The sequence below is a fragment of the Oryx dammah genome, unplaced genomic scaffold, assembly GCF_014754425.2.
Source record: "Oryx dammah isolate SB20612 unplaced genomic scaffold, SCBI_Odam_1.1 HiC_scaffold_11, whole genome shotgun sequence".
In the NCBI taxonomy this organism is placed as follows: domain Eukaryota; kingdom Metazoa; phylum Chordata; class Mammalia; order Artiodactyla; family Bovidae; genus Oryx; species Oryx dammah.
The window spans coordinates 21,752,802-21,772,524 of NW_024070195.1; the positions used below are offsets into that span (position 1 = coordinate 21,752,802).

The following is a 19,723-nucleotide window of genomic DNA, read 5'->3' on the forward strand; positions in this document are numbered from 1 at the left end:
TCGTCACAAGGTATTCTGTTACTGCACTCTCCAATTCCTTATCTAACATGTCCTCCACTTGCCCTCTCATAGCCTTCAGTTTTCTCTGTTGCCGAATTAGTTCCATTTGGTAACCTTTTACCTTTTCCTTATCGTGGACTAGTTTGACCCCTTTGATGCCTACCTGGAAATCCCATGCCAATGCACCCCCCCCCTTTTTTTTTGGCACAACTGTATTTAAGCATAAGAAACAACCAGAACAAACCTCCCACATTTTAAATAAGTTATGAACTGTATTCTTCTATATAATAGGCATAGTCCATTGTTCTGGGTCTTTGTTTATGGTTCCTTTACAGTTCTCTGTACTCGAGAGGGAAATGGAGGAACTTGAGTGCACTGAGAGAACATGTTAAGCAGATGAACTGGAGAGACTAATAACTGCACTGAAGAATAGAGAGCAAATTTAAAATAAGAATTGCATTCTACTGAGCAGTCAGATTAGAGAGAGTGGCTCTGACATTACTATGAAGAGTAATTTCAGTTTGGAGAACATGTTTGTGAAATCTGATTAGATGACAAGTATGGACAAGCATCGGTTTGGCAGGGATGGTCTCATGAAGGTTCTTGTTACTAAGTCAAGTCCCCTCTAAATGGTTGAGTTTACATGAGAGAAACTTGAGACTGAGTAACCTTAGGGAATAGGCCTCATACATTAATACTTATGGTGGCTGGTGCTAGTGGTAAAGAACCCGCCTGCCGATGCAGGAGACATACGATGTGGGTTTGATTCCTGGGTCAGGAAGATCCCCTGGAGGAGGGCATGGCAGCCCACTCCAGTATTCTTGCCTGGAGAATCCCAGAGGAGCAGGCTAGTCTATAGTGTTGCTAAGAGCTGGACATAACTGAAGCGATTTAGCATGCATCAATACTTACAGCTAGGGCCTTCAGGCTTAGTTCTAGGATCCTTGTTTCCCAGACATAAAAAATTAGGTTTTCAATCCTAGCTGCCTCAGTGCCTATGTGCACAATTCCAATATTGGTCTTATTATTAAATAAACAGTCCACTTGTGAATGAATTGTTTTCTAAATGTTAATTTGCTTTCCTATGTTGTGAACCCAGAAAGTTTTCCCACAGTCATAAATTCTAATCCCAAAAACCAGTATGACAGTTTATATGCCTAAAGTACTATTATCATTTTTAAGAGAAAATGTGTTCACAATTACAATTTAGAAAGCTAGGAACATACATATTTCTATAGGACTAGGGACTCTTCTGGTTCAAAGCCAATGATGATATTCTTATGTCTTATACAGGGATTACAGACAGATGGACAGGAGATAGGGGCACTAGGGAAATGGGCGTAGAGTCTTTTACAGAATGGGGAGGTGGGATAAAGACAGGGCTGGGCAGAAAGGTTGTTAGGACTAGTTAAACAGTGGTGAATTACCCTTTTTTTTCTCCTCTACCTCTTCTGTCACTATCTCACCACTTCAAACCCACTGACCAGCTAGAAGTGAGGGGAGATGAGGGGACTGAAGTTGGGTGGGGTGGGGTGGGAATGTAGTCCTAGGAACTGTGGAGTTTGCTGTGGCAAGGCAGAAAGGAAAAGAAATAAATGAACATCTCAGCAGAGATCAAATATGATTTCTGTAAACAGATAAACAGACCAGGAGCTATATGTATTTCTGTGACTTGCCTGCTACCCACTACAGTAATCATCATAGGTTCTCATCAAAAACAGAATTTACTCAGTAAATGTCAACCAGTTTTCAGTTGATTTTTTTTCCTGAAACCTGAAGGAAAGAATCACTAATCTTTGGCTCTTTTATATGCTCAAGAAAGTATACAAGCCAAAAAATTGTAAAAGAATTCAGAACACAGAAGTGAGAAAAAAGAGAAGTATAAAACAGAGAACACCAGCATCCCTCCCCTAACACAAACACACACACACAAAGCATGCACTCAGAAGATCCCTGGGAGCCTTGGAATGTAGGTGGGTCTGTTTTGAAACATTTAAATTTGAAGGGCTAGAAAGGCCATCGTGAAGCCCTAATTTTTAGGCATGACGGTGGTCTAATTCCCTGTTCATTGTGAAGAGCTGCTGGCACATGTCCCCTGAAGGGCTTTCCTCATGCTAAAAATCTGCAGTGGCCTGTATTCATGCTTCCTCACTTCACTGGCAACCATGATTCAATGCAATGTTTCTCAAATCGTATAGCACATCAAGTGACCGGAGCTACAGAAATGAAGATTCTCAATCCCCATCTCAGACCTAAAGAAGCACAGTATCTGCAAGTGGGACTCTGGTATGTTTAACAAGCAGCACAGGTGATTCTGATGTTCACTGATGCTGAGGAATCACTCCTGTAATGAACAGTACTTAATGAACTGTAATGACCTGCACTTAAGCCTCTGGTCTCTTCCTTTGTGTAATACTGTAGCTGTGTCATCTCCATAAGCAAGAATATCCTCATTTTTACATTGGAGAATCATTTTAATTTATAGAAACATTTTAGAAATTAAATGAGAAAAAATCTTTAAGTGTCAAAGTATTCGGTGAAATTACTGGCATTCTGACCTCAAGTTGTATTTCTAACACAATACCATCAGCTGCCCAACTGAATGAACTCTCTTTAGGTTGGCTTGTTTTGTCACTGATGCTTGCAAACCACATGCACTCCGATTAATTTGTTCTGTTCTCAATGTTTTCTCCCTTTTGCCTTCCAAATATCCCCATCAAACCTTTATCTTCAAAATCTTTCAGGCAACAGTGATCTCTCCTTCAGAATTTATAGCACTTACTGCTTGTCAAGTGCCACTTTAATTCTATAATATTTGAGCATCAATTCTACTGTACTATGGCCTTAACTAAATAGGTGGACCTATTATCTTCGAAACTAGGTTGTAAACTCTTTTGAGAAAAAGAGCACACAGTGAATTTTTTATGAAATATCCAAGGTTTCCTTATAGGTATAGTGACTAACATTTTGTCCTGATCATCTCATAGCTAGTATTTCTCCCTGGCCTGAATTCTGTGAGATAGTTTCCCTGCAGTTATCATACAGAACCAGATTTTTCTGCTTTGTGGGTAGTCTGATGTTGAATAAGAGCTGAGTTCTGTGTAAATGACTCCCCACGCACCTTACATGTATAGGGATCACCTCTATTATAGATTCTCTGGTGTTTACTAAGATCTGACCTCTGTCTGAAGGCTTTGCCACATTCATCACATTGGTAGGGTTTCTCCCCAGTGTGGATTCTTTGATGCTGAATGAGGCTGATGATTCCTTGGAAGGCATTCCCACACCCATCGCATTTATAGGGTCTCTCTGTGGTATGCATTTTCTGATGTTCCTTGAGGACTGATCTTTGAGTGAAAGCCTTCCCACACTTATCACATGTATAGGCTCTCTCTCCAGTGTGAACTCGTTGATGTTCTATAAGACTTGTCCTCTGAATAAAGGCTTTTCCACACACATCACATTTGTAGGGTTTCTCTCCATTGTGGATTCTCTGATGCTGAATAAGGCCGCTCTGACTGAAGGGCTTCCCACATTCCTTACACTGATAGCATTTTTCTTTGTGGTGGATCTCCTGATGGGAAACAAGGGAGGAGTCATAAACAAAGGCTCTTCCCCACTCACTGCACTCACAGGGCTTTGCCCCAGTATGAACTCCTTGATGTTGGCTAAGAATTGATCGCCGACTAAAACTTTTATTACACTGAGTACAATGATAAGGTTTATCTCTTGTGTGGCTTTTGAGATGGTGAAAGAGGCCTGCTTTCTGACTAAAGGCTTTGCCACATTCATTACAGTGGTAGTGTTTCTCTCCTGTGTGAAGTCTCTGATGTTGACTAAGAGCTGACCACTAGCCAAAGGCTTTGCCACACTCATTACACGTATAGGGTTTCTCTCCTGTGTGTATTATTTTGTGTTGAATAAGCACAGTTCTCCCACGGAAAGTTTTTCCACATTCTTTGCATTTGTAGGACCTGTCTCCAGTATGGATCCTCTGATGTTCTACGAAACGTGAGTGTTGACTGAAAGCTCTTCCACAAACATCACATACATAAGGCTTTTCTCCTGGACAAATTCTCTGGTGTTCAGAAATATCTAAGTTCTCAGTCAAACTTACTCCATTTTCATCACATGTAGGTTCTTTATCTTCCTTGAATATTCAGAAGACTTTCCTGTTTCTTCTTCAGGTTCATATGTTTTTTCATACCTAGCTGATTGAGACATTTCATTTTCAAATTTGCCAGCTATATTCCCATATGGTTTCATTTCTTGAGAAACTTCTTGCTTTAAATTCCTATACTCATTTCCAGTCTCAATATCTGAAATTAAAAATGGGTGATACTCGTTAGTTTCTTATGGTTGCAAAAAGCAACTTTCATTGCTGCTGCTAAGTCACTTCAGTCATGTCCGACTCTGTGCAACCCCAGAGATGGCAGCCCACCAGGCTCCGCCGTCCCTGGGATTCTCCAGGCAAGAATACTGGAGTGGGTTGCCATTTCCTTCTCCAATGCATGAAAGAGAAAAGTGAAAGTGAAGTTGCTCAGTCGTGTCCGACTCCTAGCGACCCCATGGACTGCAGCCCACCAGGCTCCTCCGTCCACGGATTTTCCAGGCAAGAGTGCTGGAGTGGGGTGCCATTGCCTTCTCCGCAACTTTCATTAGGCAACATAAAATTATTCAAAAGAAATATTACAGAACTTAGAGATCCCGCATGACTATAAATGGCACTAGAATATAGAACTAATAACTCAAGCACTCCAAAAACTGTTAAGAAAAAGACCAAAATAGAAAACTGGGCAAAGAAAAAAAACTGATGGCTTCCAAGAGAGGAAATAGAACAGCTCTTAAACACAAGAAAAGATGCTCCCCCTCACAATAAGGGAAAAGCAGATTTAAACAATATTGAGTATAATTTTCACCTACTGGATTTGCCAAAATCTTGATATAACACTGTGCTCATAACATGAATATCAAACATTGCCAGTAAGAGTGTAAATTGATCCAAGCTTTATTAGAGGGCAATTTGACAATATATATCAAAATTACAAATATATATATATATATAACCTTTGACCTAGTAACTCCACCTAGAAGGAATTTATGCTACAGATATGTTCACACATATGGTTATTTATCACAGCACTATTTGTTATAGTAAAAGAGTGGAGCCAACTTAAATGTTATTAGCAGGAGAAGGCTAAGTTAACTGCATGATATAGCCATATTATTGTTGCTGTTGTTTAGTCACTAAGTCGTGTCCAACTCTTTTGTGACCCCATGGACTGTAGCTCACCAGGCTTCTCTGTCCGTGGGATCTCCCAGGCAAGAATACTAGAGTGGGTTGCCATTTCCTTCTCCAAGGGATCTTCCTGTCCCAGGGATTGAACCCTTGTCTCCTGCATTGGCAGGTAGTTTCTTTATCACTGAGCCACCTGGGGAGCCTGATATAGTCATATATTTTAAAATTAAGCAGCTGTTAAGAAATTAAAAATGCAAGGTTCTATAATCTTAGTGATAGAGGAAATACATTTGAATATGAGAAATATACATATATAGTTAAAAATCACTAGAAGGACACACAAGAAACTAGTAACAGTGACAACCTATTTCAAAACAGAGGTAAGGAGACCAAATGGCTAGGGTAATTGAGTGGCAGGATAACTTTATACTGGGTAACTTTAGGTTATTACTTTTTTCAACCATGTGAATTTTCACCTGTTTTTAAAAAGTAAGTGAAAAAACAGAGAAAGTAGAAATAAGGAAGGTACATTCTTTCACCCCTTCACCCATTTTGAACATTTTGCCACATCTGCTTTGTTACTCCTTCTCTTTATAAGAGTAATATATATGTGTGTATGTATACGCACATATGGGCTCTTCCCTGGTGGCTCAGATGGTAAAGCGTCTGCCTACAATGTGGGAAACCTGGGTTTGATCCCTGGGTTGGGAAGATCTCCTGGAGAAGGAAATGGCAACCCACTCCAGTACTCTTGCCTGGAAAATTCTATGGACAGAGGAGCCTTGTAGGCTACCATCCATGGTGTCACAGAGTCGGACACGACTGAGTGACTTCACTCACTCACTCATACGCACATATATGTATTCTTCCCTGAACCGTTTGAAAGTTAGCTGAAGAGATCATGGGGCAAAGGTTTATTTACTGAAGGACACAGAATAAATTGCAAGACAGTGGTGTTGTCTGGTAGGATAAAGGCTATACATAGGAAGGAAGTCAGTACAGAGGAAAATAACTATCAGAAGGACTAAACTAAGTGATTTCAAATAAAATACAGCCAGGATTTAGAAAGTATTAACATAAAGAGAAAAAAAGAGTTGCAGAGTGATAAACCAGGCTGCCTCAGGTCTATGCATGAGCCATCAGAGTTCTTGAGAGACCTTCCTGACTTCAGTGCTCACAAACAACACAAAGTACAAAAGAGTCCCAGGGTCCTATGTTGGCCCCCGTCTTCCCCTTCCTCCCAAGATGGGTCTTCCTTCCTTACCTTGCTTCTGTTGGGCTGCAAGTTCTGCAGATTCACTCTTTGGCTGGGCTTGCACAGACGGAAGGCACATTCTGGATTCTTGTTCTGTTCTTAGAGGTACAATCTCCTGTAAGAACATTTCCTGTTTCTCAGTGCAGACTGAGACCTGAGGTAAATGAGATATAGCTTAGAACCTCACTCTGGTAACATTAAACAAGAATATACTATCCAGGGCAGTGGCACCCAGCCCTCTGAAACTTGAAATAAACTTCTTTCCACGTAACAGCCTGCCATAATCCTACTCAAGGCCAATACAAATGTCACCTCTTCTGGGAAACCTTCGCTTCCCCAGTTGGAAGTAATTTCCCCTATCTTAACAGTTAAAGTATATTAAATGTACCACTTTTACATTTTTGTCTATGCTCAAAGAAATAGAGAAGTGACAAGGAGAAGGAAAAGAAGGTAAAAAGAGGCAGAGGCAGAAAGGAGTGGAGAAGAATTTATGGGGAAATAAGACAGAAGTGAGAAAGAAGGAAAGGAAGGGGGAAAAGTAAAGGGAAATGAGAGAAATTATAAAGACAGACAGAAGGGAACAAAGGAGAAGGAGAAAGAAAAGAAAGAGGGTATGAGAAGGAAAGAGGAAAGGAAAAAGAGAAATCTCTCATATTCCTAATAGACAATGCTCTTCTGAGGCCCCCATCCCTGTTCTTTCTGGGAAGATGATCTTGTTTACTATTTCTCCAAGATCACGACCATCTCAAAAAAATCCTCTCTCCTTCACTTTACCTATCTCCACTCTCTTACTCTTCTCCTTTCCTTCTATCTTAGAGGAAGAAGTCTTTTCTTTTTCAAGGCTTGTATCTCTACTTTTGCCTTCAATCTCATCCCTTTCTGCTTCCCTTTGACCCTCGATCCTTCAATTAACTCATTTACTCAGCAATTTCAACCACTCGTAGCTTCCATTCCTCCATGGGCCCACTGCCTCTTGCACTTAAAAAAAAATAAAATAAAAGAAGAAAAGGTTTCCCCACCATGGTAGTATAAAAACAGGAATCGGAATCTAATTACTTACTCTGTTTCTTAGTTTAGTATCGATAGCTGTCACCTTGGGCTAGGAATTATTCTGAGATTATATGACATCATGCATGTAAAGCACCTCACACAGGCATTGGCATGTGATAGGCCCTCAAATTACTTCCCCATCCCTCTTCAATAGCTTGTCTAGTGGCTCAGACTGTAAAGAATCTACCTGCAATGCAGGAGACCTGGGTTCAATCCCTGAATCAGGAAGATTCCATGGAGAAGGGAATGGTAACCCACTTCAATATTCTTGCCTGGAAAATCTCATGGAGAGAGGAGACTGGCTATAGTCCATGGGGTCACAATGAGTCAGACATGACCGAGCAACTAACACACACACACACACACACACACACACACCCTTCAATGGCTAAAGTTTGTAAATAAAAAATTACCATACACTGACACTATTTCTCTGACAGTTTCATTTTGTAATCTTTCCCTCAGAATAAGAGCCAAAATCAGCAGAATACTATCTCAAATGTACAGAAAAAGATGTTTTGATACTTCAAATTTTGGGGTGTGTGCACTCAGTCACTCAGTCCTGTTCAACTCTTTGCAGCACCATGGAATATAGTCCAGCAGGCTCCCCTGTCCATGGTATCTTCCAAACAAGAATACTGGAGCTTGTTGCCATTTCCTCCCCTAGGAGACCTTCCCAACCCAGGGATTGAACACGTCTCCCGAATCTCTTGTATTGCAGGCAGATTCTTTACCACCAGCACCACCTGAGAAGCCCTCAAATTTGGGGAAGAAGGGAGCAAAAAAAAAGCCCAGTACAGTGAACTGTGCCTTCTGTCCCTGGATCTTTGACTAGGCCTTATAAACCACTGCTACCCACAGCAAGCCTCAAAGGAAAGGGGTGGTTGGCAATACAAATTCATCATGACTAAGACCAAGTTACTTCTGCCGGCACCTAAGAATCCCTTTCTTTCTTTTGGTTCTCTTCCTACCTCCCTGGCCACTCCCCAGTTTCCAGTCTAGTTACTCCCCTGATGCTCTTTTTGTCTCATGGCTTTAAATACCATTCATATTCTGGAAAGTCCCAATTTTGTATTTCTAGAACAGATTTCCACCCCCACCCCCACCCCCACCCCCACTGAATCCTAACTCTTTATATCTAGTTGCTTGCTCAAACTTTCTACTTGGATTCTAATGAGAATCTCAAAATTAACACATCCAAAACCTAGCTGTTGATTCCTGTCCCTCTATTCCAAACCTATGTCTCTCTCAATCTTTACCATCTCAGTGAATGACGAATTCGTTTTACCTGATGTACAAACCAAAAACCTTAGCATAATCTTTAACTCACTTTCTCTCATACCCTGCAACCTACATAAAGACAAATCCTCTCAAGGTCTACCCTCAAAATGTATCAGAATCCAATTACATTTTGCCACTTCCAATGCTATTATCCTAGTCAGGCACCAGCATCTCTTTCTTGGATTACTGCTTATACGCATAGCCTCCTCAACTGGTTTCCCTGCTTCTAACTTTGTTTCCTATGTTCTCCTTCACCACCCCCAGGCCCAATCCAGAACTTTCCCAACACAGAAGCTAGAGTGATTATGTTAAAATTAAAAACTTTAAATTGGAATTAAAAGTCAGATTGGGGCTTCCCTGGTGGTCCAATGGCTAAGACTCTGTGCTCTCAATGCAGGGGGCACAGGTTTAACCCCTGGTTAGGGAACTAAGACCTGCATGCCACATGGTGTGGCCAAGAAAAAAGAGCAGCAACCCTCTATAGTTTTTTCACTGGTGCATTCCCAGTGCCTAGTAAACAACAGATGGCCAATAAATATCTGCTGAATGATGCTGCTACTGCTGCTAAGTCGCTCCAGTCATGTCCAACTCTGTGAGATCCCACAGACGGGAGCCTACCAGGCTCCCCCGTCCCTGGGATTCTCCAGGCAAGAACACCGGAGTGGGTTGCCATTTCCTTCTCCAATGCATGAAAGTGAAAAGTGAAAGTGAAGTCGCTCAGTCGAGTCGGACTCTTTTTACTAAATTATCTTTTAGTTTTCCCATTGAACTCTATGGGTTGTCAGATGTATACCCATTATCATTAGCACATAAAAGGGAACTGTAGAAGGTGTCTTCACGACCCCATGGATTGCAGCCTACCAGGCTCCTCCGTCCATGGGATTTTCCAGGCAAGAGTACCAATTCACTTTCCCCTATGACCTTGAACTCAGTTAGGAGTGTTTCCATTATACTAGTCTTTCAAGTATGAAAATCCCTAGTGCTTAGCCTAGGATAGACTGCTGAGTAGAGTTCTCCACTATTTCTTCCTTCTTTATACTTCCATCTTTATCATTTTCAATTAATTCTTACCTAAGATATGCCTCTTCCTTTGCAGTCACACTTTCATGATCCTATTTTCAACTTAGACCTTTTTGCCACATGGTCCTTCCCTCTTCAGGCTTTGTACTTCGATGCCAGATTATACTTCCTTTTCATTAGCACTGCAATCATCTAGCAGTATCCTTCAACCACTAGATGCCAGCAGTACCTCCCAACATTAGGACAACCAAAAATGCTCCAAGACACTGCCAAATGCCCTTTGAGGTACTGGTTGAAAACCACTGTCTTTATCAATGTTAAAACAAAACAAAATGGTCCAACATAATTTGCCTCTTTTTTTTTTTTTTTTTGGTATCTTGGTTTTAGTAAAACTCACTTAGACTCAGAGAGAACAGATTAGGAGCTTCTGCCCTACAGAATGAAATCTAAACTCCAGAGGTTGATATTCAAGGTCCTCCAGTCTCTGTTTTCAACTCTTCTACTAACATCTCACCTTTTCAACTCAACTGGGCTTTCAACCACTCAAAGAAACATGGGTCCCCTCCATGCGCCTCCTTGCTAACTTTCCATTCTGCTCCTACATCTCATTCCTCTGAGCTGGTGACTTTGATTTCTCAATCTTTTAATCCTTTAATGGAGACAAGGCAGAGGATATATCTGCAAAACCTTATTTCTTAATTACTTGTGTTGTGCGGAAGTGATGTCCCTTTCAAGAGGCTGCTCCCCACCCTTTAATCATCTAACATTTTCTCTGTGCTAGAAGTCTGTTTCTGGGCAGCATTTCACCAAACAGAATTTTGCAGCTTAATAAAGAAATACACAATCCTTCCACAAAAAAGATATAAATAAGTTAGGATTACATTAACCAATGTTCTGTGACACTTAGGCCCCTTTCTGATGCACCAATTTTGTCAAGGATACATTTTGTGAAATAGTATTAGACTTCATTCTGGCCTAGAAATCCATAATTCACTTCTCAGACACCACACCTGTGTTCTCACCTGATATCCTGGCTCATCCAACTCTCTCTCTAAATCCTCCAGCACAGTCACCACCTCTTCCCCACTCTCTGGATGCTGTTCCTGGACCCAGGCTTGGAGCTCCTCAGGCAAGATGGTCAGGAACTGCTCCAGCACCAGCAGTTCCAGAATCTGCTCTTTGGTGTGGGTTTCTGGCTTCAGCCACTGATGGCAAAGTTCCCGGAGTCGGTTCAAAGCCTCACGGGGTCCAGATGTTTCCTGGTAGCAGAACTGCTTGAAGTACTGTCGGAAGACCTCCCTGCTGTGGGTGTTGTTCTTTTGCAGGTTTTGATCCTGCGTAGTGGCATATTTATGCTCCTCCCCCAGCTCCTCTTCCTCTATCTTTACTTCCAAAAGTTCTTCCCGGTCCTTCTTGGCCTGGATAGACCAAGTATATGCCATCATTGCTACACAAAAGCTTATCAATGCTTCAAGCAAGATCTCCTGTGTCGTTTCTTTCTGGCTGGAACTGAGGGAGAAGCTATCATCATTAACCCAAACTACACCATACACAAAAATTGCAAATTCTAAGAATTTAAATATGCACTTTGAAAGCTGCCTCCAGAGTAATCTACTATACTCAGAGAAATGCTCTGATAAAAAAGACTTAATAGACTAATTTAAAGAAAAAGAATAAGTAAAAGGTGCAAAGTTGTTTCAGGATTTTCAGGACAAGAAAATTAAGACTAAGAAGGAAATATTTCCACTTAGTAATAGAAAAAAAGGAGAATTAAATGGAATAAACAAACATTTAGAGCAAACAAATTATAACAAAAAGCTGAGACATTCTTGAGTAGTTGCTTTTTAAATTCTTTAAAAACTCAGATGATGCATAACGGGAAATCATTAAGTCATAAAAGCTGCAGTTACATGAATTTATTTCCTAAGGGACTTAATCTCTCTGCTCCTGATTCTTTATCAAGCGAAAAAGCTGGAGACAGTGGTTTTTCAGGCCCTCTTCTACCCTAGTGTCTGTAATTCTAAATATAAGGTGATGCTTGTAAAAGAGGCCCTAGGACGTGGGTCAGCGCCTGTGACCGACGAGTGTTCAGAAATGTCAGATGGCGCAGAATCAAGAAGGGTACACAGCGCGAGGCAAGCCCGAAAGGTATGAGGCGCACAGCCGGGTCTCCCCGCTCATCCTGGGTTGTCACCCCCATCTCAGAGGGCTGGGGGCTAGCTTCTGCCTCAAGTAGCTTCTCGCGCATCCACCTAGGCAAGTGAGCACCAGAGGACGCCGCGCTCCAGCCTGGCCCGATGATGGCCAGCAGCCCACCTGCCGCGTCCGCAGCAAAAGCTTGCTCAACCGCAGCCCCAGGAGGCCAGCAGAAGTTTCCCTCCCGGATTCAAGGGAGTGAAGTCTCGAACGGTTTCCGAGCCGGAACCCACCAAGAGCGACCCACAAAGGCCGGAAGCGGCCGTGGAGTACGGAGCATCTCGTCACTTCCGCCGCCACTCTAGGAAGAGTGAGCCCGCTACTCGGTAGTTCTCCCGTGCACTCTCGAGAAATGACTACAGAGGATTCACAGGCCCGCAGTTTCACAATAGTTTTCGCCTTCTGCTAGTCTTCCGCTTGCTAGTATCCCCATTCCTCCCAACTGATGGGTGGTCGAGGCATGGCGAGCCTATCTGAGCTAGGTAGTTCAGTTCAGTCGCTCAGTCGTGTCCGACTCTTTGCAACCCCATGAATCGCAGCACGCCAGGCCTCCCTGTCCATCACCAACTTCTGGAGTTCACTCACACTCACGTCCATCGAGTCAGTGATGCCATCCAGCCATCTCATCCTCTGTCGTCCCCTTCTCCTCCTGCCCCCAATCCCTCCCAGCAGCATAGTCTTTTCCAATGAGTCAACTGTTCTCATGAGGTGGCCAAAGGACTGGAGTTTCAGCTTTAGCATCATTCCTTCCAAAGAAATCCCAGGGCTGATCTCCTTCAGGATGGACTGGTTGGATCTCCTTGCAGTCCAAGGGACTCTCAAGAGTCTTCTCCAACACCACAGTTCAAAAGCATCAATTCTTCGGCGCTCAGCTTTCTTCACAGTCCAACTCTCACATCCATACATGACCACAGGAAAAACCATAGCCTTGACTAGACAGACCTTAGTCAGCAAAGTAATGTGTCTGCTTTTGAATATGTTATCTGGGTTGGTCATAACTTTTCTTCCAAGGAGTAACTGTGGAAAATTCTGAAAGAGATGGGAATACCAGACCACCTGACCTGCCTCTTGAGAAATCTGTATGCAGGTCAGGAAGCAACAGTTAGAACTGGACATGGAATAACAGACTGGTTCCAAATAGGAAAAGGAGTACGTCAAGGCTGTATATTCTCACCCTGCTTATTTAACTTATATGCAGAGTACATCATGAGAAACGCTGGACTGGAAGAAACACACGCTGGAATCAAGATTGCCGGGAGAACTATCAATCACCTCAGACATGCAGATGACAGCACCCTTATGGCAGAAAGTGAAGAGGAACTAAAAAGCCTCTTGATGAAAGTGAAAGAGGAGAGTGAAAAAGTTGGCTTAAAGCTCAACATTCAGAAAACAAAGATCATGGCATCTGGTCCCATCACTTCATGGGAAATACATGGGGAAACAGTGGAAACTGTGTCAGACTTTATTTTTTGGGCTCCAAAATCACTGCAGATGGTGATTGCAGCCATGAAATTAAAAGATGCTTACTCTTTGGAAGAAAAGTTATGACCAACCTAGATAGCATATTCAAAAGCAGAGACATTACTTTGCTGACTAAGGTCCATCTAGTCAAGGCTAAGGTTTTTCCTGTGGTCATGAATCTTATGCTTTTTCACTCACGTTTATTTGGGTTTCAGCACCTTTGATATTAAAGATGACTCAAAGGGATTTCTCTCCAGGTCTTCCAGACTCAGGAGGGGACCTCTTCTACACACTTCTCAAGGGTCAACCTGGTGGTTTCTGCTTACTTTTTCACCTTCTACTTTTCCCTTTTATGTACTACTAATAATGGGTATACATCTGAAAACCCATAGAGTTCAATGGGAAAACTAAAAGATAATTTAGTAAAAAGAGTCCACTCAACTGAGCGACTTCACTTTCACTTTTCACTTTCATGCATTGGAGAAGGAAATGGCAACCCACTCCAGTGTTCTTGCCTGGAGAATCCTGGGGATGGGGGAGCCTGGTAGGCTGCCGTCTATGGGGACGCACAGAGTTGGACACGACTGAAGCGACTTAGCAGCAGCAGCAGCAAAAATGTAAAATTAACACACTGAAAGCAGTACTTTCCTATGTGCAAATAACCAGTGATAAGTTACAAGATATAATGGAAGAGAATACCTAATTTATAATAGTAACAATAGCAGCAGCAACAACAAGAGAAAGAAAGAAAATAAGTGGGACCAAGTGTAGGAAAAAATTGCAAAACCTGTATGGGGAAAACCTCCTGAAAGGCCAAATGTATAGTTAGACAAATAGAAAGCCACATGCTAAAAAAAACTGCTGATAGTCTTGGTTCAAAAGACTCAACGAAGAAGTCAATCTTCTAAAATAAAAGTATCAACAAATACTGTTCTAGAGTTAGACAAATTGATTATAAAGTTCAAATGGGAAAATAAGAATAGCCATGACACCCTCTGAAGAACAATAGTGAGGGACATACTGATCAGATATCACCACAAGTTATAAAATCCCTACAATTGAGTGTGATACTGTGTAAGAACAGACAGAAATAGACCACACCCCAGGATTCTTGCCTGGAGAATCTCATGGACAGAGGAGTCTGGCTGGTTACAGTCCATTGGGTCACAGAGTTGGACACAACTAAGTATGCATGCACCACACAGTAGACTGAGGTACATATGGATATTTAGTAAATGATGGTGGCATCTTGAATCAATGGGGGAAATGAAGGGCTTGTAGATAAGTTGTATTAGGACAACTGATAGCCATTTGGTCAAAAGTAAAATTGCATTAATATCGCCCATCACATATCACAATCAGGATAAATTCCAAATGGATCAAAAAAACAAATGTAAAAAATATACCTATTCATGTATTAGAAGAACATTAGTAGTAATTCAAAGATCTAAGGAACAGGAAACCTTGCCTCAATTTCCAAAAGCAGTAAAAAAAAAAAAAAAAGTAAATCTGCCTAAAAATAAAATGGATTGGTTATCAAAAAATACCACAAAGAAAAGTCAGAAGAAAAATGATACATTGGAAAAATGTTGCAACATATCACAAAGGACTAATATCCCCAATATATAAAGGGTTCCTAAAATATTTCCTAAAAAGAACATAACTGAGGACTTCCCTGGTGGTCCAGTGGCTAAGACACCGAGCTCCCAATGCAGGGGGCCTGGGTTTGATCCCTGGTTATCGAATTAGATCCCCACATGCCACAACTAAGAGTTCACATGCTGTAGTAAAAATCAAAGACCTCACATCCCTCAACTAAGACCTGGCCCAGTCAAATAAATGAAATATATTTTTTTAATGTAAGAGAGAAAAAAAGAAAAGAACCAATAATCCAATGGAGAAAATGGACAAAGGAAAGGAAGAGCTGACAAAGTAAGAAATTGAAGCAGTGCTCAAATGTCTGGAAAGATGCTCAACTTGGACAAAGGAAAGGAAGAGCTGACAAAATAAGAAATTGTAGCAGTGCTCAAATGTCTGGAAAGATGCTCAACTTCACTCCAAATATAAACATACAAACTAAAAAGTGCACTGAAGTACCATTAGTCATTTTATCAGACTGGAAAAAATTCAGAAGTTTGACAGTATACTCTGTTCATGAGGAAAGAGAAGCACTTATGCAGTCTTAATTGGAACACAAAATAGTACAGCCCCTATTTAGAAAAATAATAAAATGTAGCAAAATTGCTTACATAAGTTTATTCTTTGTCCCTGCAATAGAAATCCATCCAAAAGATATATTGACAATTCTAAAAAATACATATGCACACAGTTATTTATTTAGATAGTCAAGCTAAAAGACTGGAAACAAACCCAATGTCCATGAATAAACTGTGGCATAACTACCAAGGCAGCTTTAAGAATGAGAAGTATTCTGATGTACTGCTATAGAGTGACTGTTGGGCGCTGACAGCAGAGTGCTGGTAGTAGGTAGAATAATGACACCACCTGCCCCACCCTCACCAAGAAGTCTACTCCTCACCTCATCTCCAGAACCTGTGAATTTATTATGTTACCTGGCAAGAGGGATTCAGGTTGCAGATAGAATTCATCTAATTCTATCCAACTGACCTCAAGATAGGTTTTCTAAGTTGAGAATTAACTTTTTTGTTCCAATAAAGCTTGATTTCTGCACACTGAAACTTGAATTCAATATTACTTTCTCTACTCACAAAACATTATGCTTATATTTTGTTTTTTAAAGTTACATTTTATTTTAATATAATTATAGATTCATATGTTTTAAGAAAGAATGCAGAGATCTCATTTACTCTTTACCAAGTTTCTACTAATAGCATATCTTACAGAACTACAGTACAGTCACAACCAGAGCATTTACATTGTTACAGTCAAGATACAGAACATTTCCATCACTACATTAATTCCTTTTATGAACACACTTTATTCCCATCTTCTCATTAATGACTGGCGACCAGGACTCTGTTTTCTGCTTCTATAATTTTGCCATTTCATATTTATTTTTTCATTTGTTTTCTTTTTTTTGACAGAATTGTGCAGCTTGTACGATCTTAGTCTCCCAAATCAAACCTGATTTGATCACTGCAGGCTCTCTGAAGTGAAAGCATGGAGTCCTAACCACTGAACTGTCAGGGAATTCCCACATTTCTCTATTTTATTTTCTTGGCTTCTTGTAGGTTACTTCAAGAAGTCATTTTTCCCCTTTTAATTGCATTTTGATTTATCTATCTTTGGTATTTTGTTGCTGTTCAGTTGGTAACAAGTGTCCAACTCTGTGACATCATGAATAGGCTCCTCTGTCCTCCACTATCTCCCGGAGTTTGTTCAAACTCATGGCCATTGAGTCTGTGATGCTATCTAACCATCTCATTCTCTGTCACTCCCTTCTCCTCCTGCCCTCAGTCCTTCTCAACATCACGGGCTTTTCTAGTGAGTCATCTCTTCACATCAGGTAGCAAAAGTATTGGAGCTTCAGCACCAGTCCTTCCAAGGAATACTGAGGGTGAATTTCTGTTAGGATTGACTGGTTTGATCTCCTTGCAGTCCGAGGGACTCTCAAGAGTCTTCTCCAACACCACAGTTCAAAAGCATCAGTTCTTCAGCACTCAGCCTTCTTTATGGTCTAACTCTCACACCCGTGCATGACTACTGGAAAAACCATAGCTTTAACCACATGGAACTTTGTTGGCAAAGTGAGGTCTCTACTTCTTAATATGCTGGATAGATTTGTCAGCTTTTCTTCCAAGGGGCAAGCATCTTTTAATTTTGTGGCTGCAGTAATCATCTGTAGTGATTTTGGAACGCAGGAAAATAAAATCTGTCATTGCTTCCACTTTTACCATCTTTGGTAAATCTTCTTGTACACTTTTTTAAGTAGTTGCTCTAGGTTTCCAGTTATATATACACAGTTATCATGTTCTACTGGTATCATCTTTTTACCAATTTGAGTGAAGTATAGAAACCTTACTTTCCTTTACATCTCTTGCCCTTTCCACTTATAATTCTCTTAATTAGATATTTCCTCTAAATATATTTAGCACCACAGCAGACAAAATTACAATTTTTGCTTCAACAGTTAAACATAATTTAGAAAAATCAGGAGATATAGGAAAGCTTGCTGTATTTACTCATATTCTTTCCTGATTATTCTCTATTTAGAGAGTGTCCTTTTGCCATTTTTTTTTTTTAATGTAGGTTTCCTGGTGACAAATTCTACATCTTACTCATCTGAGGATGTCTTGATTTTTCTGTTCACTCCTGAAGGATGTTTTCACCAAGTACAGGATTCTGGCTTGATAGTTCCTTTCTTTCAGCTCTTTAAAAATACCATGTCAGTCTCTTCTGGCCTCATTACTCATAAGAAATCTACTGTCATTTGAATTTTCTCCTATAGATGTCATTTTTCTCTGGCTGCTTTCAAAATCTTTTTGCTGTCTTAGGGTTTGTGGAGTTTAATTGTGATGCTGTTTTGAAAGGATTTCCTTGGGTTTGTCCTGTTTCCTTTTTGATCAGCCTCTTGAATATGCAGATTTACTTCTCTTGCCAAAACTGGTGACTTTTCAGCCACTATTTTAAGTAATTCTTAAGCCCCATCCTCTTTGGGACTTCAGTGATATGATCATTACATCTTTCTACAGTTGCACAAGTCCCTGAGGTATCACTGCAGTAGTTTCTTTTGGTTTCTATAACAAATTACCACAAACTTGTGGCTTAAAACAACAGAAATTTATTCTGACAATTCTAGGGGCCAGAAGTCTAAACTCAAGGCTCTGTCCAGAGACTCTGAGGTAGAGACCCCATTTCTTGTCTCTTCCACTCCTGGTCATCCCTTGGTGTCCCTGGGGCTCAAGGTCACACCACTCTACTCTGTACCTCCATCTTTACATCACCTTTTTCTGTGTGTCTAATTTCCCTCTGCCTCTCTCTCATAGAAATATTTATTATGGCATTCTGGACCCCTTTTGGATAATTCAGGATAATCTCCTTTTCTCAAGATCCTTAATCACTTATTTTGCCATATAAAATAATATTCACTGTTCTGCCACATAATATTTATAGGTTCTGGTGATTACGAAGTGAACGTATCTTTGGGTGACTTTTTTCAGCCTACTACCCTCTGTTCCTCCTTTTCCCCCTCTCCAGCTTACTTTCTCTCTTGTTAGAATTGAGTTATTTCTGTTGTTTAGTCTTCTAGTTCAGATTTTCTCTAGCCTCCATCCTGTTGTTAAGACTACCCACAGAGCTTTTAATATCATAACTGTATTTTTCAGTTCTCAAATTTCCACTTGAATTTTTTTTTTACATTTTTCTATTTACTTGCTAGGAATTTCTATTTCCTTGCTGAGGGTTTCTATATTTTCACTTCTTTTATATGTGTTCACAATTTCCCACTGAAGCTTTTTTAAAAAAACGTTTATTTGGCTGCACCAGGTCTTAGTTGCAGTATACCGGGTCTTTGATCTTGCAGCATACAGATCTTTAGTTGCAATAGAAGTGAAGTGAAGTCGCTCAGTCATGTCCGACTCTTTGCGACCCCATGGACTATAGTCCACCAGGCTCCTCCGTCCATGGGATTCTCCAGGCAAGAATACTGGAGTGGGTTGCCATTTCCTTCTCCACGGAATCTTCCTGACCCACGGATCGAACCCAGGTCTCCCGCATTGCAGGCAGACGCTTTAACCTCTGAGCCACCAGGGAAGCCCCTAAGTTGCAATATGTGAGATTTAATTCCCCTACCAGATATTAAACTGGAGCCCCCTGCATCAGGAGAGCAGTGGTAGCCACTGGACCACCAGGAAAGTCCCTCATCGAAGATTTTTTTTTTTAAATCATGGTTGCTATAAATTTCTGTTAATTCTAAAACCTCTATTAGCTTGGTGTTGGCATCTCTTTTCATTCCGTTTGCGATCTTCCTGGGTCTTGGTATTTCGGATTTTTTATTGCTATTTTGTTCTGTGTTATGAGACTGGATCTTAATTGAACCTTAAGTTTTAACTGGTTTTCCCTGAAACTATTGTGGCAGGTTAAGTAGGGAACGGTGACACTAAGGCAACGTCAGAAAAGGGCCAGTGGAGTCTGGACTTTCACCATCACTCAGCAATAACTAATCAGCGCTCACACAGTGTCTGTGGTGACCACGTGGAAGTCAGAATTTCTACCCTTACCCAACAGTAAGGAGAAGCTAA

At 40.9% G+C, this 19,723-nt stretch overlaps 1 protein-coding gene across 1 annotated transcript; it reads right to left on the bottom strand.

Annotated features, from left to right (window-relative positions):
• Positions 1–843: 843 nt before the first annotated feature.
• ZSCAN12 (zinc finger and SCAN domain containing 12) lies at positions 844–12,286 on the bottom strand. Its single transcript, XM_040249972.1, is given in 4 exon segments — positions 844–4,152; positions 4,155–4,319; positions 6,504–6,648; positions 10,868–12,286. Coding segments are annotated over 4 exon segments (1,848 nt in total). The 5' UTR covers positions 11,291–12,286; the 3' UTR covers positions 844–3,037.
• Positions 12,287–19,723: the final 7,437 nt, after the last annotated feature.